At 33.6% G+C, this 22,600-nt stretch overlaps 1 protein-coding gene across 9 annotated transcripts in view; it reads left to right on the forward strand.

Moving 5' to 3' along the window:
- Nucleotides 1-22,600, forward strand: part of MARK1 (microtubule affinity regulating kinase 1) — a 162,977-nt gene that overhangs the window by 79,822 nt on the left and 60,555 nt on the right. For all 9 annotated transcript variants that reach the window (XR_008916221.1, XM_007481424.2, XM_056815962.1 and 6 more), the window contains exons 4-5: nucleotides 11,991-12,039; nucleotides 15,339-15,404. Coding sequence is in view for 8 of the 9 variants with exons in the window: in XM_007481424.2 (XP_007481486.1) it covers nucleotides 11,991-12,039; nucleotides 15,339-15,404 (115 nt within the window). In the remaining variant the exon portion in view is untranslated. The remainder of the gene's footprint in view (nucleotides 1-11,990; nucleotides 12,040-15,338; nucleotides 15,405-22,600) is intronic.

Consider the following 22,600-nt stretch of genomic DNA (forward strand, 5'->3'; position numbering starts at 1 on the left):
CTCAAGTATTTTGCTAGCCTCAATTCATTAGATACATGAAAATTAAATAAAATGTAATTTGTCATGACTACTATGTCCTTTTTAGGTTACTCTTAGGGCCGAGAGTCATGGAAAAACAATTTAAATTTATCTGAAAATGAATCATTGTTTTAATGTTCTAAAAAGGATGATTTAAAAATTTTTTGTTCTAGGAAGCTTTGTGTTCAACTTATAAAAGTATGTTTTTAAATTTTCATGACTAGAAATTAGCATGTTGATTTGCTATTTACTTTCTAGCTTGTTTCATAGAGTTATAAGTTCTATAAATTTTTAAAATGCTTATGCTTGCTTTTTTTTAGTACTTATTTTATGTACTACAAAAGGGAAAAATGACTTGGTTAAAAGACCTAAGTTTTATTGTGATGTTATGATATTTCCAATTAGAAATTACTTTCCATTAGGAAAATTAAAAAGCTTTCTTTGCATTTTAGAAAAATCTTATATGGAGGAAAATAGCTTTCAGTAAGTGTCAGCTAATTAATAGTATTTGCTTACTAAAATACTTCACTTCCCCTAGTATATTATCCACAATAATTTTTCATTCACAAAATACTATGCAGCATAAATTTAAAATGAAAATAAATTGTTGTTATAGAATTTTTGTAATAGTACACATTTTCTAGATCCTAATCTTTATATCATAAAAAATGCAAATTTTTCATGTATTTTAATTCACCCACTTCACACATTCTGCAAAAGATACGAAGCACATTTTTAAAAAAAAGTTTTTTTTACTAGTTTTTGATTCATATTCATTCAAAAAGTTTTGATCCTAAATGTACCTATTTTAATTTCTTTTGTTCTGTATTTTTTTCCAGACTGGTTGCTTCATCCACCCTCCTTTAATTTGCAGCCATTATAATTTAATTCAGAATCAACTAAATTGTAACAATTTAGTTTTAGTTCAAGCAATTGATAATGTAAACTGTATAATGTTTTTCTTCCTCAATATACAATTTTTCATTCAATCAAGAACCGGTTTATTGTCTACCATGTGCTAGGTTCTATGCTAGGTGCAAGAGATACAATTATAACTAATCTAATATGGTTGGATCTGTTAAGGTTTGTTTGTTTTTTTTTTCTTTTGTATAAGGAAGACTGGGGCAGTTTTTTAAAAAAATGAAATGGGGAAGGGAGATGGTAGAGATAAATTGAAGATTAGAGAAGTAGAGGACATAATTGAGTTTTCTAGCATGTTGGAAATAATGGAAAGGTATAGGATTAAGCATTTGTAGAAGAGTTAGTTTTGGCAAGAAAGACCTGTTAGATTTGGGGAAAGGAGTGAGAGAATGGGAGATGATGTCAGGATTTTGGTACTGAAGATCATTGAAGAAGAGAAGATTCAATGTCACATGATGTCAGTTTCTAAGTAAAATGCAGTCCTTTTCAGTAAGATGATGGATTCAACATTTTCTCCATTCTCCATTAAAACTTCCCAAAAGAGGAATTCTGCATCAGTGGTAGAAAAAATTGCTATTGAATTCCTAGGACAAGAAAGGAAGAAGGCAAAGAAGATGACTTTATTATTTAATGATAGAAAATTATCTTCATTAAGGTATTTACTCAGTATTCTTTCCCATTCACCAATTTTACCCCCTCAGGCAGGTGAACATACCAACACTTTGACTTATTCTAGGGACTTATTCAGAAGTTTTCCATCCTCAGAGACTCTGCTGATGCACCCTACTTTCTACCCTCCTCAGACTATTATAGATAGCATACTGTACTCATTGACTTTGCCTACTCACATGAAGAAGATATGTATGGATGGGGTGGAGGTGGGGGTAGGGTGTGTGAAAAGGAAAATTGGCTGTCCTTTTTAGAGCCACCTCTGGGTTAGGAAACCTCAAACTTCAGAGACTTTATCCAGAATATCCATATACCTTCCTTCAAGTGTGTAAAATGTGGCAGATGCTTAGAGAAGGAAAGAATGAAAGCCAAAGGTAGAACTTTATGCTACATTATGCCTGATAAGAAGGAAACTCAAAATCCCACTGTGGATTTTGCCCTCAGAAATTACTTGGGGCAAAAAACAAAGCCAATGAAGAGTAAATCCCCCCAAGCGGGAGGAGGCTGAGACTAGGTTTCAGTCTAACTCCCATAAAAGTTAGAAGAATCAGAAAATAAGTGGCAAGGGCATATGAAGATAAAAAGTTAACATTACCAAAACTTCAAGAGGAAGGAAATCAATAAAAATCCTAGAGCACAAACATAAATTAATAGAGAAGATGCCAAAATTAAGATGACTTAAAACAAAAATGATTACAAAGTTCTCTAAATAAATATTATCATCCAAAGAAAATTGAATCCATGCCTGATGAAAAATAAAATCTTGTGGATTCCCAAGAAAGCATGGAATGACAACAGGATACTTCATAGTAGTTCAGAATGAGAAAGGAAAATAATGAGAAGTTAGAAGGGAGCAAATTTCATGATGGTCTCTTTAGCAAAATATTTAACAGAATAGAAAAATTTGAATCCAGGGGAATGTCTCCAAAGAATATTAAGAGAGAACATCAAATTTGGAAAATAAATATACTGATATTAAAAAACAAAGCTGGGAAAGGACATTAACACCTGAAACTAAATTATTTATGTAATAAATAAGAACTGCATGGAATAAGAAAATTGCCCCAATATTCTGAATACAGAAACCAAAGTTCAAAAGAATCCCAGGTGTCTCTAGAAAACACCTACCAAAAAAATACTTAAATTAATGGTTATATTGAACAATTTTAATGATAAACAACAAATTCTCTAAACAACCAGAAGGCCTTTAAAAAAGAAATCATATTCAAATAGCACAGACTGTTCTATATTTACTCAAAAGAACAGAAGAGAATAGAATAATAGAATAACACATAACAAAAAGCAAAGGAGCACAAGTACAAGCCCAAATAATATACCTAGCAAACTGTTGCCAATTCATTAATGAAGAAATGGATTGTTTGATAAAAGATAAAAGGAGAAGTTAAGGTATCCATGAAAAAAAAATGAGTTTAACATTCAGCTTCTTCACTTCAAACAATAGAAACACAAGAAAGATAAACTGCCTAAGAAAGAGTAAGTAATGAAATAAATTACTGTCTTTGTATATTATTTTTGAGATAAAAAATCAATACATACATATAGACAGATAAATAGGTAGATATAGAAAAAAAGTACGCAAGTGAATGAAGATGAAAGCAAAATTGAAAGAACAAGAAGTGACAGTCAAGGATCAGACCTGAAGCATCACAACCTCATATAGGTGAAATATTTTATATGACAAAGTTGCAGATTTACAGGCTGCATAAAAGGAAAGAGGAAAGGTAAGTATAGAGGGAAATTGTGTTGTACTTTAATCTACTGCATAAAACAGTGAAGAAAAGAACTATACTTTCTTGACAAGAAGAAAGTCTGGAAGAATAGGCGAGGTGATAGAAGGTAGGGATCAAAATAGGGAGTGAAAGGGCGAGGTCTCAACCCATTGGTAGAAGTGCCACTGAATAACACTCCCATTGAGAGAGAGAGAGAGAGAGAGAGAGAGAGAGAGAGAGAGAGAGAGAGAGAGAGAGAGAGAGTGAGAGTGAGTGTGTCGGTCGGTCGGTCGGTTGGTCGGTCGCAGGAGTTTTGGAACATTATTGTTTAATCTGTGGCAGCTTGGTGGTACAGTGGATAGAATGGCAGCCTGAAATCAGAAGGAACTTTATTAAAATCTGGTCTCAGACACTTACTAGTTATGTGATCCTGTGCAAGCCAGTTACCTCTGATTGCCTCCAATTTTCTTCATCTGTAAAATGAGCTGGAGAAGGAATAAGCAATTGCTATTTAGAAGGATAGGAAAATATGAACCTAGAGATGAGATAATGAGGTAAATGGAAAGGAAATTGTCATGGGGGAGGACAGGGGATTAGATTGGACCATACAATATGTGTAATTTTTACCAGGAGAAATATGGTAAAAAAGCATTCTATCATCAATGCTTTCATCAGAGTGAGACATGAGAAAAAAAGATGTGAACATAATCACCCAAAAAAGAGAAGTTTGTACAAAAAAATGGACGTGGAGAGCAGGATAAACTAGATCCTCATTCTCCTCTGAACTTATCAATGAAGGAATAAATACACATATCACAAACAGTTGAATTCAGAAATGCATTTCATTCAATGTAGAAATGGGAAGGAATGAAATTAAAGGATAAGGAAAAATAGAGGGAATGTAGATTATAATCCAAAATAAGAAAATCTTTTAAAGAGGGGATCAGGAAAAAAGAGATGGAAAAGTGAAAGAAAAGGATGGAAAGAAACATTAAATAATTGTAGTTGTTAAACATGATTGGGATGGACTCACCAGAGGTTAGCAGAATAAATCTAAAACCCAATAATGTGTTTTTTATAGGAAATATTTGAAACAAAATGATATAGATAGTTCAAATGAGTTTACTGGAGCAGAATCTTGTGCTTCACCTGCAATAAAAAAGGCAGGGATAGCAAGCATGCTTTCAGAGAAAGTAAAACAGGCCAAATTAAAAGAAATAGACGAGGAAACTGTATTTTGCTTTTGAAAGTACCATAGAATTTCAACATTAAACATAAGTGTGTCCAAATGTCATAGCATCCAAATTCTTTTAAAGAAAGCTCAAACGAGTTATAAGAGAATAAAGTGAAACTTAATATTTGTGGACCTCAATTTGCCCTTCTCAAACCTAGATAAACCTAGCCAAAAATAAACAAGAAATGACTTCAGGACCCCAGAATTTTAGAAAAGTTAAAATATCATATACCTGGAGAATATTGAATGGTAATAGAAAGGAATATATTAATTTCTCAGCTGAGCATAACATATTCATAGCAACTGATGTGAATCTTAAAAACTACTCAGACTGTACTTTAGAAGATTTGATTTAGCTGTTTCCTTATTCTAATAATGGAGATACTTGATCAGGACCATCTTGGGGACTTTACATTTACTCCACCCATACTTAGACATACCTTAGGGGAAGATAAAGTTGTAAACTCCTGATTGAACAATGAAGGTACTTAACTCATACCTAGAACTTTAAGCTAAGTCTATTTTTAAATCTAATACGAAAAGGTGTGAAGTACCTATAAAGGTTAAATTAATCACAAAAAGGTCAAGTAACTAACAAAAGGCAAGCTTAACAAAGAAGTGTGAAGTACCTCAAGATATAATCTAACCAGAGAAGGTTAGAACTAAAGAGTGGTGAGAACTAAGAATGGACAGTCCTGGAAAAAAGCGTCTACTGTGATTGGTAGACATGAAAATTTAGGGGAGGTGACATAAGAGAAAATTTCTTTAAAAGGGAGTGCAATTCAGTTCAGAGTTGAATTGAGTTAGATTCTGAACTCAGTTTAGGAGATTCAGTGGAGGACTAGAGCTTGCTTGGAGATGGTTTTGTGGTGAGTGATAAGACTGACTCCTTCTCCTTTAGGCTCAGGAAGGCCACTTTGGCTTAGGCCTTTAACTGCTTCTTGGCTCAGCCTGAGCCAGAGCAGTTTAAATTAATTCTCTGTCTCCCTCTGTCTCTGTCTCTCTCTGTCTCTGTCTGTCTCTGTCTGTCTGTCTGTCTGTCTGTCTGTCTCTCTCTCTCTCTCTCTCTCTCTCTCTCTCTCTCTCTCTCTCTCTTTCTCTCTCTCTCTCTCCTTCCCTTAATTTCTTCATTTATATTAATTAAAATCTCCATAAATCCCCAGCTGACTTGGGTATTTTTCATATATGGGAATTTCCTATGGTGACCACTTATTTAGATTTTAAGTCAAAAATTATCCTTACACTAAAAATTATCCTTACAGTTTTGGTGTTTACACTGATCATATATTAGGGCATAAAAACCTCAGAAACTAACGCATCATTTTCTAACCACAACAAAGTAAACTATAGATTTATCTGGATAAACAAAAAATCAAGAATATCAAAGGAATTAAATTTAAAAAGTGATGAAAGAGCACATAGCATTACTGAGCATAGTATTGTTCCATAAAATCCTAAATCTCAACTGTTGTGGCATTTGATAAATAATGTTGTGAAAAGTAGAAAGTTTTTTGGCAAAAACCAGATATAGACCAAACTTTCCTACCATTTACCAAGACAAGTTCCAGTTGAGTACATCATTTTAGATATAAATGGTGATATTAGAGAAGCTTGGAAAATTTTACTTATAAGATCTATGAATAAAAAAAATGTTCATGATTAAATGAGGTGGAGAGCTTCAAAGAAGGTAAAAGGAGTAATTTTGATTATATAAAATTGAAAAGTTTTTGCTCAAAGAAACCCAATGCAACTAAAATTAGAAGAGTAATTGGAAATTCAGGGGGAAAATCTTTGTCAGGATTTTATCTAACCAGGGACTTATTTTATTTCTAAGATAAATGAAAAACTAATTCAGATTTATAAGAATTAGCCATTCTTTAATTGATAAATTATAATATATCTATAGATAGATATTTTCTAGAGAAAGAAATCCAAATGATGAATAGCTATATGAAAAAGTTCCATACCACAATAATAAAGATAAATGTGAATTAAAGCTGCTTTGAGATATCACCTCATACTCCTCAGTTTGACAAAGTTGATAAAAAGGGAAAATGAGACATGGAGGGACTGTGGAAAAACATGTACATTAGTGAATGTTTGGTAGAGCTGTTTACTGTTCTAGCCATTGTGTAAAGCACTTTGAAACTATGCCTCCAAAACTATGATTAAATTATACATGCCCTTTTGTTGTTACCACTACTGGTTTTATGCCCCCAAAGATTTCAAAGAAAGTAGAAATAGACCCATATTTACAAGAATATTTATAGCTTTTTTTCATAGTGTCAAAGAATTAGAAACTGAGTGTTACTTATCAGTTAGAGAATGGCTGGCTAAATTATGGTGTGTGTGTGTGTGTGTGTGTGTGTGTGTGTGTGTGTGTGTGTGTGTGTGAGTGATGTAATGCTATTGTAGTTTCAGAAATGACAAAAGAGGAGTCAGAGCCAAGATAGAAGAGTAAAGGCCGAGATTCATCTGAGCTCTCTCAAATCCCCCTCCAAATAACTTTATTCTAATGCCTCAAAATCAGTCTAAATAGCAAAAAATCCCAAAGGATGAAGTGAAACAATATTCCTTCCCAAAACAGCTTAGAAGAATGGCAGGAAAGGATCACATTGTAGCACAGTTCATGATCCAGCGAACCAGCAACAGGCCTTGGAGACACATACCTTGGTGACAGTAGCTTCAAGAGCTCTCTGCTAACAGATATTAAGGGAATCTGACAACTGAACATAAGGAGATTACAGGGGACTCTTTCCTGAGACTGGATGTAGGACTCTGTTGGATTGCTCATATACAGCACCCAGGTGTTATACCAGGGTGAGGAGGAAGAATAGCATCCTAGCACTTGCAGCCTCAGTGGAGTGGGAATCCTGGCAGAGTTGTAGGGCAGAAAAGAGTCTTTGTGGTTACTCACAGACCAGATCACAGGCCAAGAGAACAGTGAGTACACCTCTCTTTAGATAACACTACCTTGAAACAACTGAAAACTTACAGATTCTTTCCTTCCACCTGAAAGTAACTGAAAATAGCAGCACAAAAACTCCAAAACTTGAGGAAGACCACCTTTCTTATTGGTAGCAGAGTAGAACTTTAACATAAAGTTAAAAACTAAGAAATATCCTGGAAAAAAAGCCAGCAGCACCAGTAACAACAACAACAACAAAAACCTGACAACCCCAACCCCAACAACAAAAATAAAAACCTGACCATAGAAAGTTACAATGGTGATATAGAGAATCAAGACAAACTGAGAAGACCATGAAATCAAAGCAGCCATGTGAAAAGCTTTAAGGGAAAATGTGAATTAGATTCAGGCCCAAACATAATTCCAGGAAGAACTCAAAAAAAGCATTTAAAAATCATAGAGAGAGAAGAAAAATCAGAAAAAGAAACAAGAGTTATTATTAAATCATTAAAGGAGAGTCAACAGTTTGGGAGAAGAGGCACAAAAATCTACTGAAGAGAAGAACCTCTTAAAAAACGGAATTGGCCAAGTAGAAAAAGAAGTATAAAAACTCTTTAGAAAAGAACTTAAAAAGTAGAATTGACCAGTTAGAAAAGGAAAGAAAGCTCACTGAAGAAAAGAATTCCTTGAAAACTAGAGTTGGGCAAGTAGAAGAAGTCAATTATTTCATAGGACAAGAAGAAACAAGACAAAATCAGAAAAATGAAAAAATAGAAGAAAATGTGAAATATGTCATCAGAAAAATGATCTGGAAAATAGATCCAGGAGAAATAATTTCAGAATTATTGACTGCCTGAAATCCATGATTAAAAAAATGCCTGTGCATTATATTTTATGAAATGATCAAGAAGTCTGTACAGATGTCCTAGAAAAAGAGGGTTAAAAAGGAATGGAAAGAATCTACTTTTCACCTCCTAAAAGAGATCTCAAAATGATTGAGCTCCTAAAAGAAAAATTCTCATGACCATACTGAAGAATAATTAATTCTAATACTATGGAAACTATTTAGAAAAATAGACAAAGGAGGACTCCTACTAAATTCTTTTTATGACACAATTACAGATCTGATACCTAAACTAGGAAAAGCAAAAACAGAGAAAGAAAACCATACACCAGTTTCCTTAGTGACTAAGCAATTTTTTTAATATGTTAAGAAAGAAATTACAGAAGTATGTCAAAAGATGATAACACTTTGACCAAGTGCAATTTATACCAGGAATTCAAGGCTAGCTCAATATTAGAAAAACAATCAGCATAATTGACCATATCAATAAGAAAATGAACAGAAATAATATGATTTCATCTCAGTAAATGCATAAAAAAGCTTTTAACAAAAAAATAAGATTCCAATAAAAAATACTAGAAATCATTGGAATAAATGGAATTTTCCTTAAAATGATAGGAAATATCTATCTAAAACCAAAAGCAGACATTATCTGTAATGATAAAGCTAGAAGTCTTCCTAATAAGACTAGGATTGAAACAAGGATACCCATTATCACTACTGCTATTGAATGTTATACTAAAAATAGTAGTTTTCACAGTGAGAGGAAGAAAGAAATGGAATGAAATAGAATAGGCAATGAGGAAACAATTTTTTTTTTCTTTGCGGATGACATGATGATATATTTGAAGTGTCATGACATAGAGAATCACCTAAAATTTTTATAAAAATAATTAATACCGTTACAAAGTTGCAGGTTATAAAACAAATCCACATAAGTCACCAGCATTTCTATATATTGCCAACAAAGATCAGCAGAAAGAGATAGGAGAAATTCCACTCATAATAATTGTAGACAGTATAAAATGCTTTGCTGGCCGAGACAACCCAAGTAATTGGAGGTACATTAATAGGTCATTGATAGGATGAGACAATATAATAAAAATAACAATTATACTTTAATTAATTTGCTCATTCAGTGCCATGCCAATCAGGCTACTAAAGAATAATTTTATGGAGCTTAAAAAATAGTAACAAAATTCTTCTGGAAGAACAAAATGTCAAGAATATCAAGGGAATTATTTGGGGGGAAAAAGCAAAGAAAGGTGGCTTAGCAGTATCAGATCTGAAATTATAATAAAAAGTGGTAATCATCAAAACAATCTGGTACTAGCTTAGAAATATAGTGGTAGATCAGTAGCATAGATTAGGTACACAATACATAGTAGTAAATAGCCATACTAATCTAATGTTTGGTCAACTCAAAAGATCTAAGCTTTGACAGGTGAGAAGAACTCACTATTTGACAAAAACTACTTGGAAAACTGGAAAGTAGTTTGGTAGAAATTATGCATAGTCCAGAATCTCATACTGCGTACCAAGATAAAGTCAAAATGGGTTAATGTTTTAGACATAAAGGGTCATATCAAGGAAAATCAGGCAACATGTAATGTTTTGCCTATCATATCTATAGATAGGGGAAGAATTTATGACCAACCAAGATAGCTTTATAAGCTGTAAAATGGATAACTTTTATAAACATTATTTTTTTAAAAATTTCCTCAAACTAAATCAATGCAGTCAAAATGAGAAAGAAAATAGAAATCTGGGAGAAATATTTTTATAGTGAGTTTCTCTTAAAGGTCTCATTTCTTAAATGTATAGAGAACTGAGTCAAATTTATAAGAATACAAGTCATTCTTCAATTGACAAATAGTTCAAAGGACACAAACAAGCAGTTTTCAGACAGTGAAATAAAAATTATATATAATATGAAAAAATGTTCTCATACAATGAATTAGTGAAGTGCAAGTTAAAACAACCATGGTATCTCTCAAACCTATCAAATTGGCAAATATGACAGAAAAGGAAAATGACAAATGATAGAAAGTTGTGAGAAAATTAGAGTAGTAATGCACTATTGGTGGAGTTCTAACCTAATGATCTAACCATTTTGGAGTGCAATTTGGAACTATGCCCAAAGGGTGCATATCCTTTGACCTTACAGTACCACTACTAGGTCTGTATCTCAAAGAGATAAAAGAAAAGGACAAGGGACTAATTTGTTAAAAAATATTTATAGCAGCTCTTTTCTGTGGTTAGCAAAGAATTGAAGCTTGTGTGAATGCCCATCATTTGGGGAATGGCCAAACAAGTTGTGGTCTAAGACTGTAATGGAACACTATTATTCTATAAGAAATGATGACCAGGAGGATTTCAGAAATACCTGAAAAGACTTACATGAACTCATGCAGAATAAGGTGAATGGAACCAGGAAACATTGTACACTATAACAGCAATATTGCATGATAATCTATTGTGAATGATTTCGATATTCTCAGCAATACAATAATGATCCAAGACAATTCTGAAAGATTTAATGAAAAATGCTATGTACTCCCAGAGAAAGAACTGATGGAGTCAATGCAGATTGAAGCATATTTTTTAAAGCTTCCTTTTTCTTTTGTCTGTTTTCTTTTGTAATATGGCTTATGTGTAAGTATTGTTTTGCTTGACTAAACATGTATAATCTATATCTAATCTATATTTAATTGCTGTCTCAAGGAGGAGAAGGGGAGGGACATTTTGTAACTCAAAATTTAAACAAATGCAAGTTAAAAAGTGGTTTTACATGTAATTTGAAAAAATGTATATAAATTTCACATGAAAATAAAGAAATGATGCAGATGGTTTAAGAAAAACCTTGGTAGAGTTTGATGTAAAGTGAAGTGAGCAGAATCAAGAGAATAATTTATACAATAACAATAATATTTTAAAAGCAAGTAATTTTGAAAGATTTAGTTACTCTGATCACCATAATAGAACCAAGTGTCAGAGAGTTCCAAAGGACTCATAAAGAAACATGCTATCCATCTTCAAAGAGAAGTATATTAGAGTGCAGATTTTAACATTTTTTTAAAACATAAGGTTAATGTGAGAATTAGTTTTGCTTGACTATAAATATATAATTGACAAGAATGTTTCAGGAAGCCAGAGGCATATCTCACTTTTGCTTATGTTATAGAGCTGAGTGGTTTATTACCAGAAAATTGGAGAGCAAGTGCCTTTTTTTTTTTTGACAATTCATTAACATTCCTCTAAGGTGATAAGTTTCTATTACTTGTAGGAATGCCTTTACAGGTTAAATTCTGTGTTCATAAAAATACTGAATTTAAAAATCTAAATTATATGCACCTATTGAGTTATAAAATGTCAGTCTAGAAGGGACCTTAATAATTTTATCTCTTCATATTTAAGATGAGAAAACCCAATTCCAAAAAATTTTAAATGATTTTCTTAAAATTTTTTTAGTAATTAAAAACAGTGATGGAAGTAAAACTTAGGGTTCTTAATTTATATTTAAATACTGTGATATTGAAATATGTTGTAAATTAGTCTTTTTTTAGATTACTTGTGTTTGTATCTGTAAACTTCAGTTATTTCAAATGAGATCATATTTAAATTATTTGTAAAAATATGCTTAAATAATTGCTTTCTTTAATACAGTTATTTCGAGAAGTACGAATAATGAAGATATTGAATCATCCCAATATAGGTATGTATTTTGTTATTTTATAGATTACATGATATGATTTTTTTAATTTGAAAAAGTAGATAACATTTAGAGAGATATATATGAAAAGCTGACTTGTAGACAATTTAAAAATACAAAGAAAGCTGATAAAAATAGGTAAATGGACTATTCAATAACTTAGGTAGGCATAATATAATGTAATATATTTCTAATATAGAGGTGTAATTAGAGATAAAAATCTACTTGGCATAAATAACTTTTTTACCTCTTAGTTAAATCTCTTTAAATGAAGATCATATGACTTTTTTAAAGCTATTCCTAAGAAATGGAATTATCAAAAGAGCTTTGTAATTCTTTGTAATTCCTTATATTTTGGACTCAGTCATTTAGTAATGCCTACCAACATCTCAGGCTTAATAGAAAATTATTATTATTATATAAAATTACTTTACAACAGACTTTATAATTATTTTTTTAATGTAAGACATTTTAATGTTATTATTCATTTTAAGACTGATGTAAACTTAAGGGAAGCATACAATATGAAATGTCTTTTAAAATTACTAAATTCATAAATAACTATCCAACAGCTATTTATTCAGTTCCCACTTCATACTTGTTCTGTGAGGGAAAGAAATATATACATACATATAGACATATATATATGTGTGTGTGTGTGTGTGTGTGTGTGTGTGTAAAATTATGTTTCTCTATCCTCAAAAAAACCCTCAGTATGATTACTGAGATAGATTGATGTATGAATGTATAGATCAAAAGAAAAGTATAAAGATCTTGTAGCAAAACACATTTGTGAACATGATGATATGTCTCATTTATTGTTAAGTACTAAATATGGAAGGGGAAGAGAATTAATCCTTTATATGGTGCCTAGGTACCAAAATACCATACTATTTTCCAGGGATTGTGCTAAGCACTTTGTTATAGTTATATCATTTGATCCTCAGAACCATTATGAGATAAATTCTATAACAAAAGTTAAATTATTTGCCTAGTGTCTCTTAGATAATAAGTGCCTGAGACCAGATTTGAACTCATGTTTTCCCAGCTCCAGGCTCATCACTATTATCTACTCCTCTACCAGTTTCCTCTAAAGAAATGATGTGGCCAATAAGATACTTTAAAAATAGTTTATTGTCTTTTAAAATTATATCTTAAAAATCTTGACTGAAGATTGAAATAGTTTATATTTTGGAGTGTTTTACATATGTTAAGCCATTTGTTCTTCACAGCAGATGTGTAAAGGGGAAAGTTAGTTACAAGTATTATTCTTATTTTACAAATGAATGAATAGATTCAATGAGGCAATTCTGGTAAAGTTTATACTGCTAGGAAGAATACGCGCTAAAACCTTTTCTTCTGCTGTTTTCATTTACAAAATACTGTCTCTAAGTAGCAATGAAGTGGCCAGATGCTCCCCTTAAAGATGTCCCAGGAAATGCTGAGTAAGCGTCACAGTGTCAATATTTAAAAACTCAGTAAAAAGGGACCTCTTTTGCTCTCTTCTATCGCATCTTTAATCACTTGGGTATTTGGTTTATTTTTGTTTTGTTTTGTTAACCTTGAAAAAGCTTCTCTTTTATCTCCATTGTCCCCAGGCCAAGCCCAGAGCAGAATTCTAGTCATTGGACTTCTCCACTCATATGTTGTTAGAAGGATCTTTCTGTATGAAGCATGTTTCTGTTCACATCTTAGTCTTATGTAACTCTCTAGTGTTTTTCAACAAAGTGTACCTTTCCCTGTAGCAAAAATACAAGCTAAAAAAGTCACCCCTAACCCTGCTTCCTAATCAGCCAATCATTATTAAACACCTATGTGACTGGCACTGTGCCAAATGTTAATAATCTCAGAGTGCAAGGAATCAAGGCTATCTTGATCTGGGAATCCCTTGAGTCCTTCCATCCTGATCTTAGACTGAGGACTACAGAGAAGGGAGAAAAGCCAATCTATTATCACAACTACAATAGATAATCTGGTTATAGTGGACCATCCCTTTTGTTTTTTCCTCCCCCCTCTTTCTCTCCTTTCCTCAAATCTCTTATTGTTCCCACTAAGTAGAACCAAGACTTGAACCAAATTATCTGAGTATAAATTGAGTGTTATCTCGATTGCCTTTCATTGCCTTCTTTTCCCCTTAGTTTTTTCTACAACTTGTATTCTCAGTATGCCTTTCTCTTTTTGTGGCTCCCATTAATGCCATCTTTAAGTGTTCCCATGTAGTTAATGGTTGAATAATGGCATCAGATTGATTTTATAATCTGTTTAATTTGTGATGCTGAAATTTATGTAGTATTTCTTTTCTTTTTTCTAATTTTCCTTAACATAATGGTTTTTATTTTTGAAGATCTGCAATTCTTTTTATCTTTTGTATTTAATTCTGAACCCATTTTGGCAAAATTTTGGCAAAAGTGTTACTAAAAACGTAGAATACAGTGTAAGTGTCTTTTAGTTTCTGTAATTTACTTTCTTTTTTAATAGTTTTGTATTAATATGGCACATTTTCAAGACTAAGAAATATGATGAAATTATAACAGTGGCCTATAGCCAATTTAACTTAAAATCTTTTTTTTTAGCATTATACATTTATTTATTTTTTAAAACCCTTACCTTCTTTCTTAGAATTGATACTAAGTATCAGTTCCAAGGCAGAAGAGGGTAAAGGCTAGGCAGTGGGGAATAAAGTGATTTGCCCAGTCCCAGAGCTAGGAAATATCTGAGGTCAAATTTGAACCCAGGACCTTCTACCTCTGGTCCTGACTTGCTGTCCACTGAGCTGCCCCTTTTCTAGCATTTTAAAGACTGTGGAATGCAAATGAGATCTTTAAAGAACCAAAAGAAATAATTCAGAAACAAATTTTAACCAAAATAAATCTTATAACTTTTCAATTGGGAGACTAAAGAAAACAGTTCCATTTAGAACATTTAGTGCCTTATCATGAGCTCATTACACATGGAAAAAAATAAGTGTTAATTTTGCTTATTTTACTTGGTAAGTTATTTATATTCCTACGAAAGGAACGCTAATGTACCTAGTTTTGATTAAACAAGTTTATGTAATTTTGATCCATTAATATATTAGGTACAACAAGTTTACTTGGATAGCAAGAATTTAGAAAATTTTTTACCTCAGTCAGAGAATAGGATATTTAGCATTTTATATAATTGATAGTATATAATAGCTAATTTCCCAACTTCTGTGAGCTTTTTATTGTCTTGATTTCAAGTGGTAACTATTATATATAATAGATTTGTGTATTATGCTGATGATTATGAAATTATGTTTCTAATTTCCATTTTTCTAGTAAAATTATTTGAAGTTATTGAAACAGAGAAGACACTGTATTTAGTAATGGAATATGCCAGTGGGGGTAAGTATGGCTACTTAAGGGGAATAAAAATGAAAAATTAAAAAAAAATTTTTCATGTTGTGGAATTAACATTTTATTTTACATGTATGTTTTAAATATTGTTACTGAGTCTGTTTGAGTTTTGCCTATCAGAAACCTAAAAAGAACAACATGTAAATGTAATGTTTACTTGTTTTTAGTTCCTTACATTTTACTCTCAAATTTTGTTTTTTCTAGAGCCAGTCAAAATACATATTTTGTAACAATATCTGAAGCTCTTTTGTTTTAGAAACTTGAAGCTCATTTGCTCTGAATTTCTAAAAATATTTTTTCATAATTTGAAGTTCTGGGCCATAGAGGGAAAAACATAACACACCTAAACTGTACTTAATAAAATTAACTATTGAAAAGCATATGTTAGACCAATCCTCATTTGCAGATTAAACTACATTAGAATCTTAATTTATATACAATTTTGGAATAATTGGTAAAATTTAAATTTGAGGCAAATATATTTCTAAATAAGAAAATGCAGTGAATTGGACAATAATTCATAATTCAAATATCAACGAAAAGAAACATATGTAATTTAAAGAATAAAAAGTTGTTGAATGCAGGACTGATTTTGAAATTTTCTACTGGAGACAATGACCTGAGCTATTATTTGCAAAGACATGCAATTATCTTTCATGTTACAAATAATAGTCCTTTCCCTTATTCTCTTTTATTTTTCTTTTTGGGTCATATCCCCTTGTGTGTTAAAATCATGCATTTGGTAACATAAAGTCATTACCATGTAAATTACCTTTTTTTTTTCAGAAGTAGGAAACTTCCAAGCAGGACTTGAAGTTATTAAAACACAAGAAAGACTGATCTTTATTGAAGGCTTTTGAAAAGAATTTTAGAGGCACATTTTAGATACTGCTTATTCAGTGTCACCATTCAATATATAGATCCATTGTCTTTGTGGGAAACTGAATTTCAAAATACAGTAATAGCCAGGAGCTGGTTTGCTGATTCCTTTTAGGAGTGGAACTCTAGGCTTTTGCCTTGAGAAACTAAAACCAGTGGTGGTAGAGCAATTAAAGTTGTAAATAATGAGAAGAAGGGAAATGGATCAAAAGAGTAGGTGGTCATCTAAATTATAGAGGTCCCTAATTTAGGAATGCCCAATGTGTATTTGATTTATGTATGTTCATATCACTTAACCACCTCAGAATAACGCTTTTAATGAAGTAGCACAAGTTATACAATTACGTACTTCTTCCAACGATAGCACCTTAGGATTTACCTCTCTTTTCTTCTTGGATGACCCTACTCTCTCAGTTATATAGCACTCTACTATATCATCCTGGCATCTTTAGCCTATAGTTGGTTCAGGGTAAGGTCAGAAATAGCAATAGTTCCAGTATTAAACCTTTCCCCTGAATCAGAGAAACTTCCCACAATCCCTGTGCTGTTCTCTTTGGATCATCATGCAAGGAACTGATATGCAGCCTCTGTTACCCCTTTGTCATTCCCATTCTCATTTCTGTTCCCTCTCTTCCTGTGTATAGCCTGCTTCTGTCCTGTCTACAGCATGTTCTTGTCTCCTCCTTACTTACTGAATCTTCATTCAAGTTAACGTGGGTGTCCCAGGGCTCTGCTCTGAACCCTTTCTTTTTCCCCTCTATATAGTTTCACTTTGTGATCTCATGAACCTCCAAGGAATCTGTTGTCATCTCTATGTTGATTATTCTTCAATCTACTTATCCAAACTAAACCTATTTGCTGACCTGTAATCTCATATCTCCCACTGCCTTTTGAACATCTTGAACTGGATATCCCATAGACATTTTAAACTTAACATATCTGAAAGTTAACTCATTGTTTCTCTCCCCTCCCTGAAGCCACATCCTCTTTCTAATTTCATTATTACTGTTGAACATATCACTGTCCCCTCCTAGTCACCCAGGCTTATAACGTATATAGAGGGGAAAAAAAGAAACTGAATTTCAAAATACAGTAATAGCCTTAAACTCTCAGCCTTATACTCTCATACCTCATATCAAATCTGTTGCCAAGACTTGTTAATTTTATCTTCATCATGTTTGTTCGTTATGCCCCTTTATCTTCTCTGATACTAAATATCCTGGTGTAGAGTCTCCGTTTCTCATCCCTGGATTATTGTAAATAGCCTGCTGGTTGGTTTACCTGTCACAAGTTTCTCCACTTCAGTCTATCCTCCACTCAGCTTCCAAGGGATCTTATTAGAGCACAGGTCTGACTATGTCACCTCCCTATTTTAAAAATATACTATAGCCACTTCTTATTGTCTCCAGTATCAAATCTACAGTCTTCTCTATTCAGGGCCCTTTATAATCTGTTCTCCACTTCACCATTCTTCTTGCCCCTTACATTCTCCCTACCCCTTCCTCCTGCCCTACATTTCTGTTATCTACTAACTCTGCTTTCTTCTTGCTTTCCTCACACCTGCACCTTCTGATTCCTGGCATTTTCACTGCCTGTACCCTTTGCCTAGAATGCTCTCTCCTCATCTCTACCTCCTGGTTTCCCTGGCTTTCCTTTAGTACTCAGCAAAAATCTCACCTTCTACAGGAAGCCTTTCTTCCCCCCTCTCCCCCAGCAGCCTTAATTCAAGAGGGAGATTTTCTTGCTATTGATTATCTCTAATTTGCCCTGTACCTATTGTTTGAATGTTGTTTCCTCATTAAACTGGGAACTCCATGGAGAACAGCAATTGCATTTTTCCTTCTTTTGTATACCCACAGCTTAGCCCAATAATTGGTGCATACTATATGATTAATAAATGTTTATTAATTGACTCCTAGATGTTTTTTGTTGCACTATTCTTCCATGTCTTTTCTCCTACCTCTCTGAGTATTGCTTCTTAATTTCTTTGTTCTTTCACAAAAGTCTAGTTATAACTTTCTCCTTATTTACTTTCTGTTGGTGATCTCATCAACTCCCATTAATTGAATGATCATCTTTATGTAGATGACTCACTAATCTGCACATCCAGCTTTCATCTCTCTCCTGTGTGCTAGTCCAGTTTTAATAGTTCCCTTCTGGTCACATCTACCTGGATGTTCTATAAACTTCAGTGTGCCCCAAATAGAACTTAATATATGTTTTCCTAAACCTGCCCTTCCTCTTAATTTCTCTATTTCTGTCAAGAACACTGTAATTCTTCTTGTCATCCAGGTTTAAAGTTAAGGAGTAATTCCCAACACTTCCTTCTTTCCTCACTTTCCATATAGAATAAACTAAAGCAAAATAAGTTTTAATTCAAACTTGTATTTATCTCCCTATCTCTTTTTCAAGGCCTTTCATATTAATTCAGGCCCTCCTGACTTTTCACTTGGACTATTGGAAAATCTTTCGCCAGCGTATTCCCTAAATAGCAGCCAAAACAGTCATTCTCAAGCAGTGTTGCCTCTAGGGCAACATGCTCATCCTGCTGGAAGCCCTGCCACATTCCTTTTACTGCTTTCCAATTTAAGAGTTCTTTCTCCAAAAATTGTCTTTTATTTATCTCAGCCTATCGTTTCCCCTTCTCTATAAAGTTTTTGAGGGTTAGGTGTGGTCAAATTTTTGAGGAACTCCTCAAAAAGAGGTTTGTTGTCCCACAGATTGTTTTGCTCCAGTCCCATCTTCCTACACTGGGAACCCAGTTTGGAGTTCTTGTCTTTTCAGGCTCACCACCGCCACCTGGTGGTTATACCAGAAGTAATTTCATTTCTTGTCTTCCAAGTACTTCCATGACTGTGAACACTGTGCCTTATATGGAACAGGCATCTGCTGCACACTTGTTGAATTAAACTCCCTATCTTGTATCCTTGCCTTCCCAGATGATTTAAGTTCTTGCTTTGAGTTCTCTGATGAAAAGTTCTACTTTTAGCATAAGGTATGAATGAAAAGAGGCGGAAGTAAGCCAGGTATAAGATTTAAGTATAGATGTTTATTGATAACTTTTATTTTTCTGTCACCCTCATTTCCCTGTATTCCTCCCCTGGGAGCCATGGGTAAGGAACATTCTATATTACATTAGATTTTTTGATGTGTTAATTGGTTTTATGGAGATAAGATTTTAATATTATAGAAGAAAGAAATTGGGAAGCATGCAAAAAGGCAGAAGCAGTAGCTGAGTGATGACCTGTCAGTCAAATGAGAGGGTTCTACTGGGAATGTTACTGGGAGAAACAGTTGGAAGCCAGACCAACTGGAGGTGGGCCCTTGTTACCTTGAAAGAGGGGAGAAGAGGTTTTCCTCTCTTGGACTTTGGAGACTCAAGCTGAAGGAAGTCTTGTGACTTAGAAGGCAGAAGAAAGAAGGACAGAAGTCCAGATATCTCTCTGCCTTGCTCTGTTGATGATAGTGACTGAACTTCCAGACCTATCAGCCATTTCTCTCAATTGAACTGTATTCCAACATCCTCCAACCCAAGACTCATTGTAGTATTAGGGAAATCCTCAACCCTCTTACCTCCATTCCTTATCCCTTCCTGTCTTCCCCAAATAAACCCTCATACTTAAGATAAAGAAGAGAAAGAGTATTTTCGTTGGAGATATCATAAATTCACCCTGAGTTGATTTAGAAGAAGAAGGGGAGGGGAGGGGAGGAAGAGGGAGGCTGAAGGGAGGGAGATATAGAGGAAGGAGGGAAAGACTGAAGAAAGAAGATAACTGCCTGATCTTTAGTTATCAATTACCAATCAATATAGTCCTTTATTATTATTTATTACAATTTGGCACCCAGACTGACTGAACTTCACAATCCCTAAAATAACAGCAAAGATATTCAAGCAAGTGATCTGTGGGGTAGTAGTTCTGGCAGCTATTACAGTTGATTGGATTTATATCTTATAGAGCAAAATGACTAATATGGTAGTAGATTCTGTAGAATACATAAGCAATACCACTATGTTTATACTCCAGATGCCATTTCAAAAAGAAGCCATTCTCTGGCAAATTCTGACACGGTTCTATATCATCTCCATGGCTGCAATACAGACACTGACCTACCTTAGAAACATTTACAGATTTGTGATCCCTAAACATACAGCAAAGACCATGGTAGTGGATACAAACTTGGAGACTCTTGTTAAGAACATGTTTGAAGAATTTCTGAAGGCAAAAGGACTAGATCAGATTAAGAATAAGGGAAATGATCAGGCAGATAGTACACCCAAGGAGAAAGACAGAAAAGCCAAGAAAGCAAAGTCCAATGCACAGGGCAATGACAGTGACATGGACACTAAGGCAAATAGTGAAACCAAGAAAATTTTTCCACTCAAAGACATTTCCAAGATTTCAAACACAGCTGGTTCATTCAAAGGTTCATAGGCAGTTTACTTTCATAGGCAGTTTATTACCCAAGAATTAGATTCCCTGAAGAAAAGGTTCCCAAAGTTTATTGATGATCCCTATAAAACTCAGAAGGAGCTAAAACGTGCTTTCCGGATTTTTTGAATAATATTCATGTATTTTTCAGTTACTAATAGTAAAAACTCTTTAAATAGTGCTTTGAGGGTTTCCTGCTTCAGTGATTTAAAAGTTTAATAGAAGCAATAAGACCAGGTAAACTGGAAATAACAGATCTAGCAGTGATCTTGTCCTTATATCTTGATTTTTGAGCAGGCAATAGTGGCTAAGGGGATCATTCATTTAGGAATTCAACATTTGAAAGTATTTTCATATAAATGCATCCATCATAGTTTACTGTTTGTAAGACTATTCACATTGCACTAAATTTTCAGCATATATAAATTCAGTAGGCTTATAACAATGTTTCTGATCTGAATTATAGATTTCCACATGTAAAGTTTTAGAGCAGTGTGCTCATAAATTTGGAACTGCCTAATTTGTTACTTAAATATTTTAACTAATCACTAGTAAAACCTAGTGATTTGTGGCATCTCTTAGCTGATTACTAGTAGCTTTCTGTTCAGGTACTGATTGGACTTAGAATTGGTTTTTAGTATAAGAATCAGGTACATCAAGGCAGAAGAATAATAGTAGATAGGCCTTTGGGGTTCAGTGACTTGATCAGATTCACATAGCTAGGAAGTGTCTGAGGTCAGATTTGAACCCAGGATTTCTTGCCTCCAGGCCTGACTCCATTTATTACCTGAGCTGCCTAGTTCCCCGAAACCCAATTCTAAAACAAATGTTAATAGGCTTAATATTAACAAAAAGCTTATAGACTATATAGTTTATTCAGTTGGTTCTTTCTGCCTTCTAAATAGCTTCTATGACAATTAGTCTATGAGATAAGCCTAACTATAATTTATATACTTAGGTACTTTTACTAAATGGAGTAGATGGGTGGAGTCGGTGGGCATGACTAGTAGGTTGAAATGACATTTTATAAGCATCTGCAAGGATGTGTTGATATGAAGATGTAGAGCATTTTAATTTTAAACAAAGTAAGTGAACTTTCTGTCTTTCTTAATGGAGGGGCATAGTAATATGTGTAACAGAGCATAGGATAATCATTCATGTTTTGGGACTGAGGACTATGGGGTAGGGAGACAGTTTTAAGAACTGCTGAAGTAAATGGTAGCTGCAACTCTGACCCATTTTGCTTTTAGGAATAGCTCATTCCTACTGATTGGTTTCTTTTAGCTGAGATGCTTTGCCAATTCTACTAAGACTATGCCAGCGGTTTGGAAGCCATTCTCATGCTCTTATTATCTTCAAATGATATTGAATTAGTTCTGAAAATAAGGTACAACATTCGTCTCCTTTTAAATTGTGTAGGTATCTGAGGCTTTCATTTGACAAAGAAATCAGAAACCCAACATGGGGAGAAATGGATGATGTAAATTTATCTTTACTAGGTATAGGTCAGTATAGTCTGGCTCAGAAGTGGATCTTTGTGATTCTTCAATGGCTTTGGAAAAGCAGGCCATCCAGTGGGATGGTCTTTGCATCATTGCCAGGCCAAATTATCCCAGGGAAGCTAATTTCTAGAATTATGCTTAGAGTAGTTCTATGCCTAACTGGCCCTACAGACTCATTTAAGTTCTCTGAATTTGTCCTATTACTTATCTGTCTCTGTGAGATCTAAAAGTCCCCAAAGAATTACCCTTGACTATACACACAGACACACATGCACATATGTGCACACATGCAACACTAGATCAAATCTTCAGAATTGTTCCCAGCCTAGGTCCATAAACCAAGTGTAGACTGAAACTTTGTTTTGTACTTGAG

This window comes from Monodelphis domestica, chromosome 2 (assembly GCF_027887165.1).
Source record: "Monodelphis domestica isolate mMonDom1 chromosome 2, mMonDom1.pri, whole genome shotgun sequence".
Taxonomy (NCBI): Eukaryota; Metazoa; Chordata; class Mammalia; order Didelphimorphia; family Didelphidae; genus Monodelphis; species Monodelphis domestica.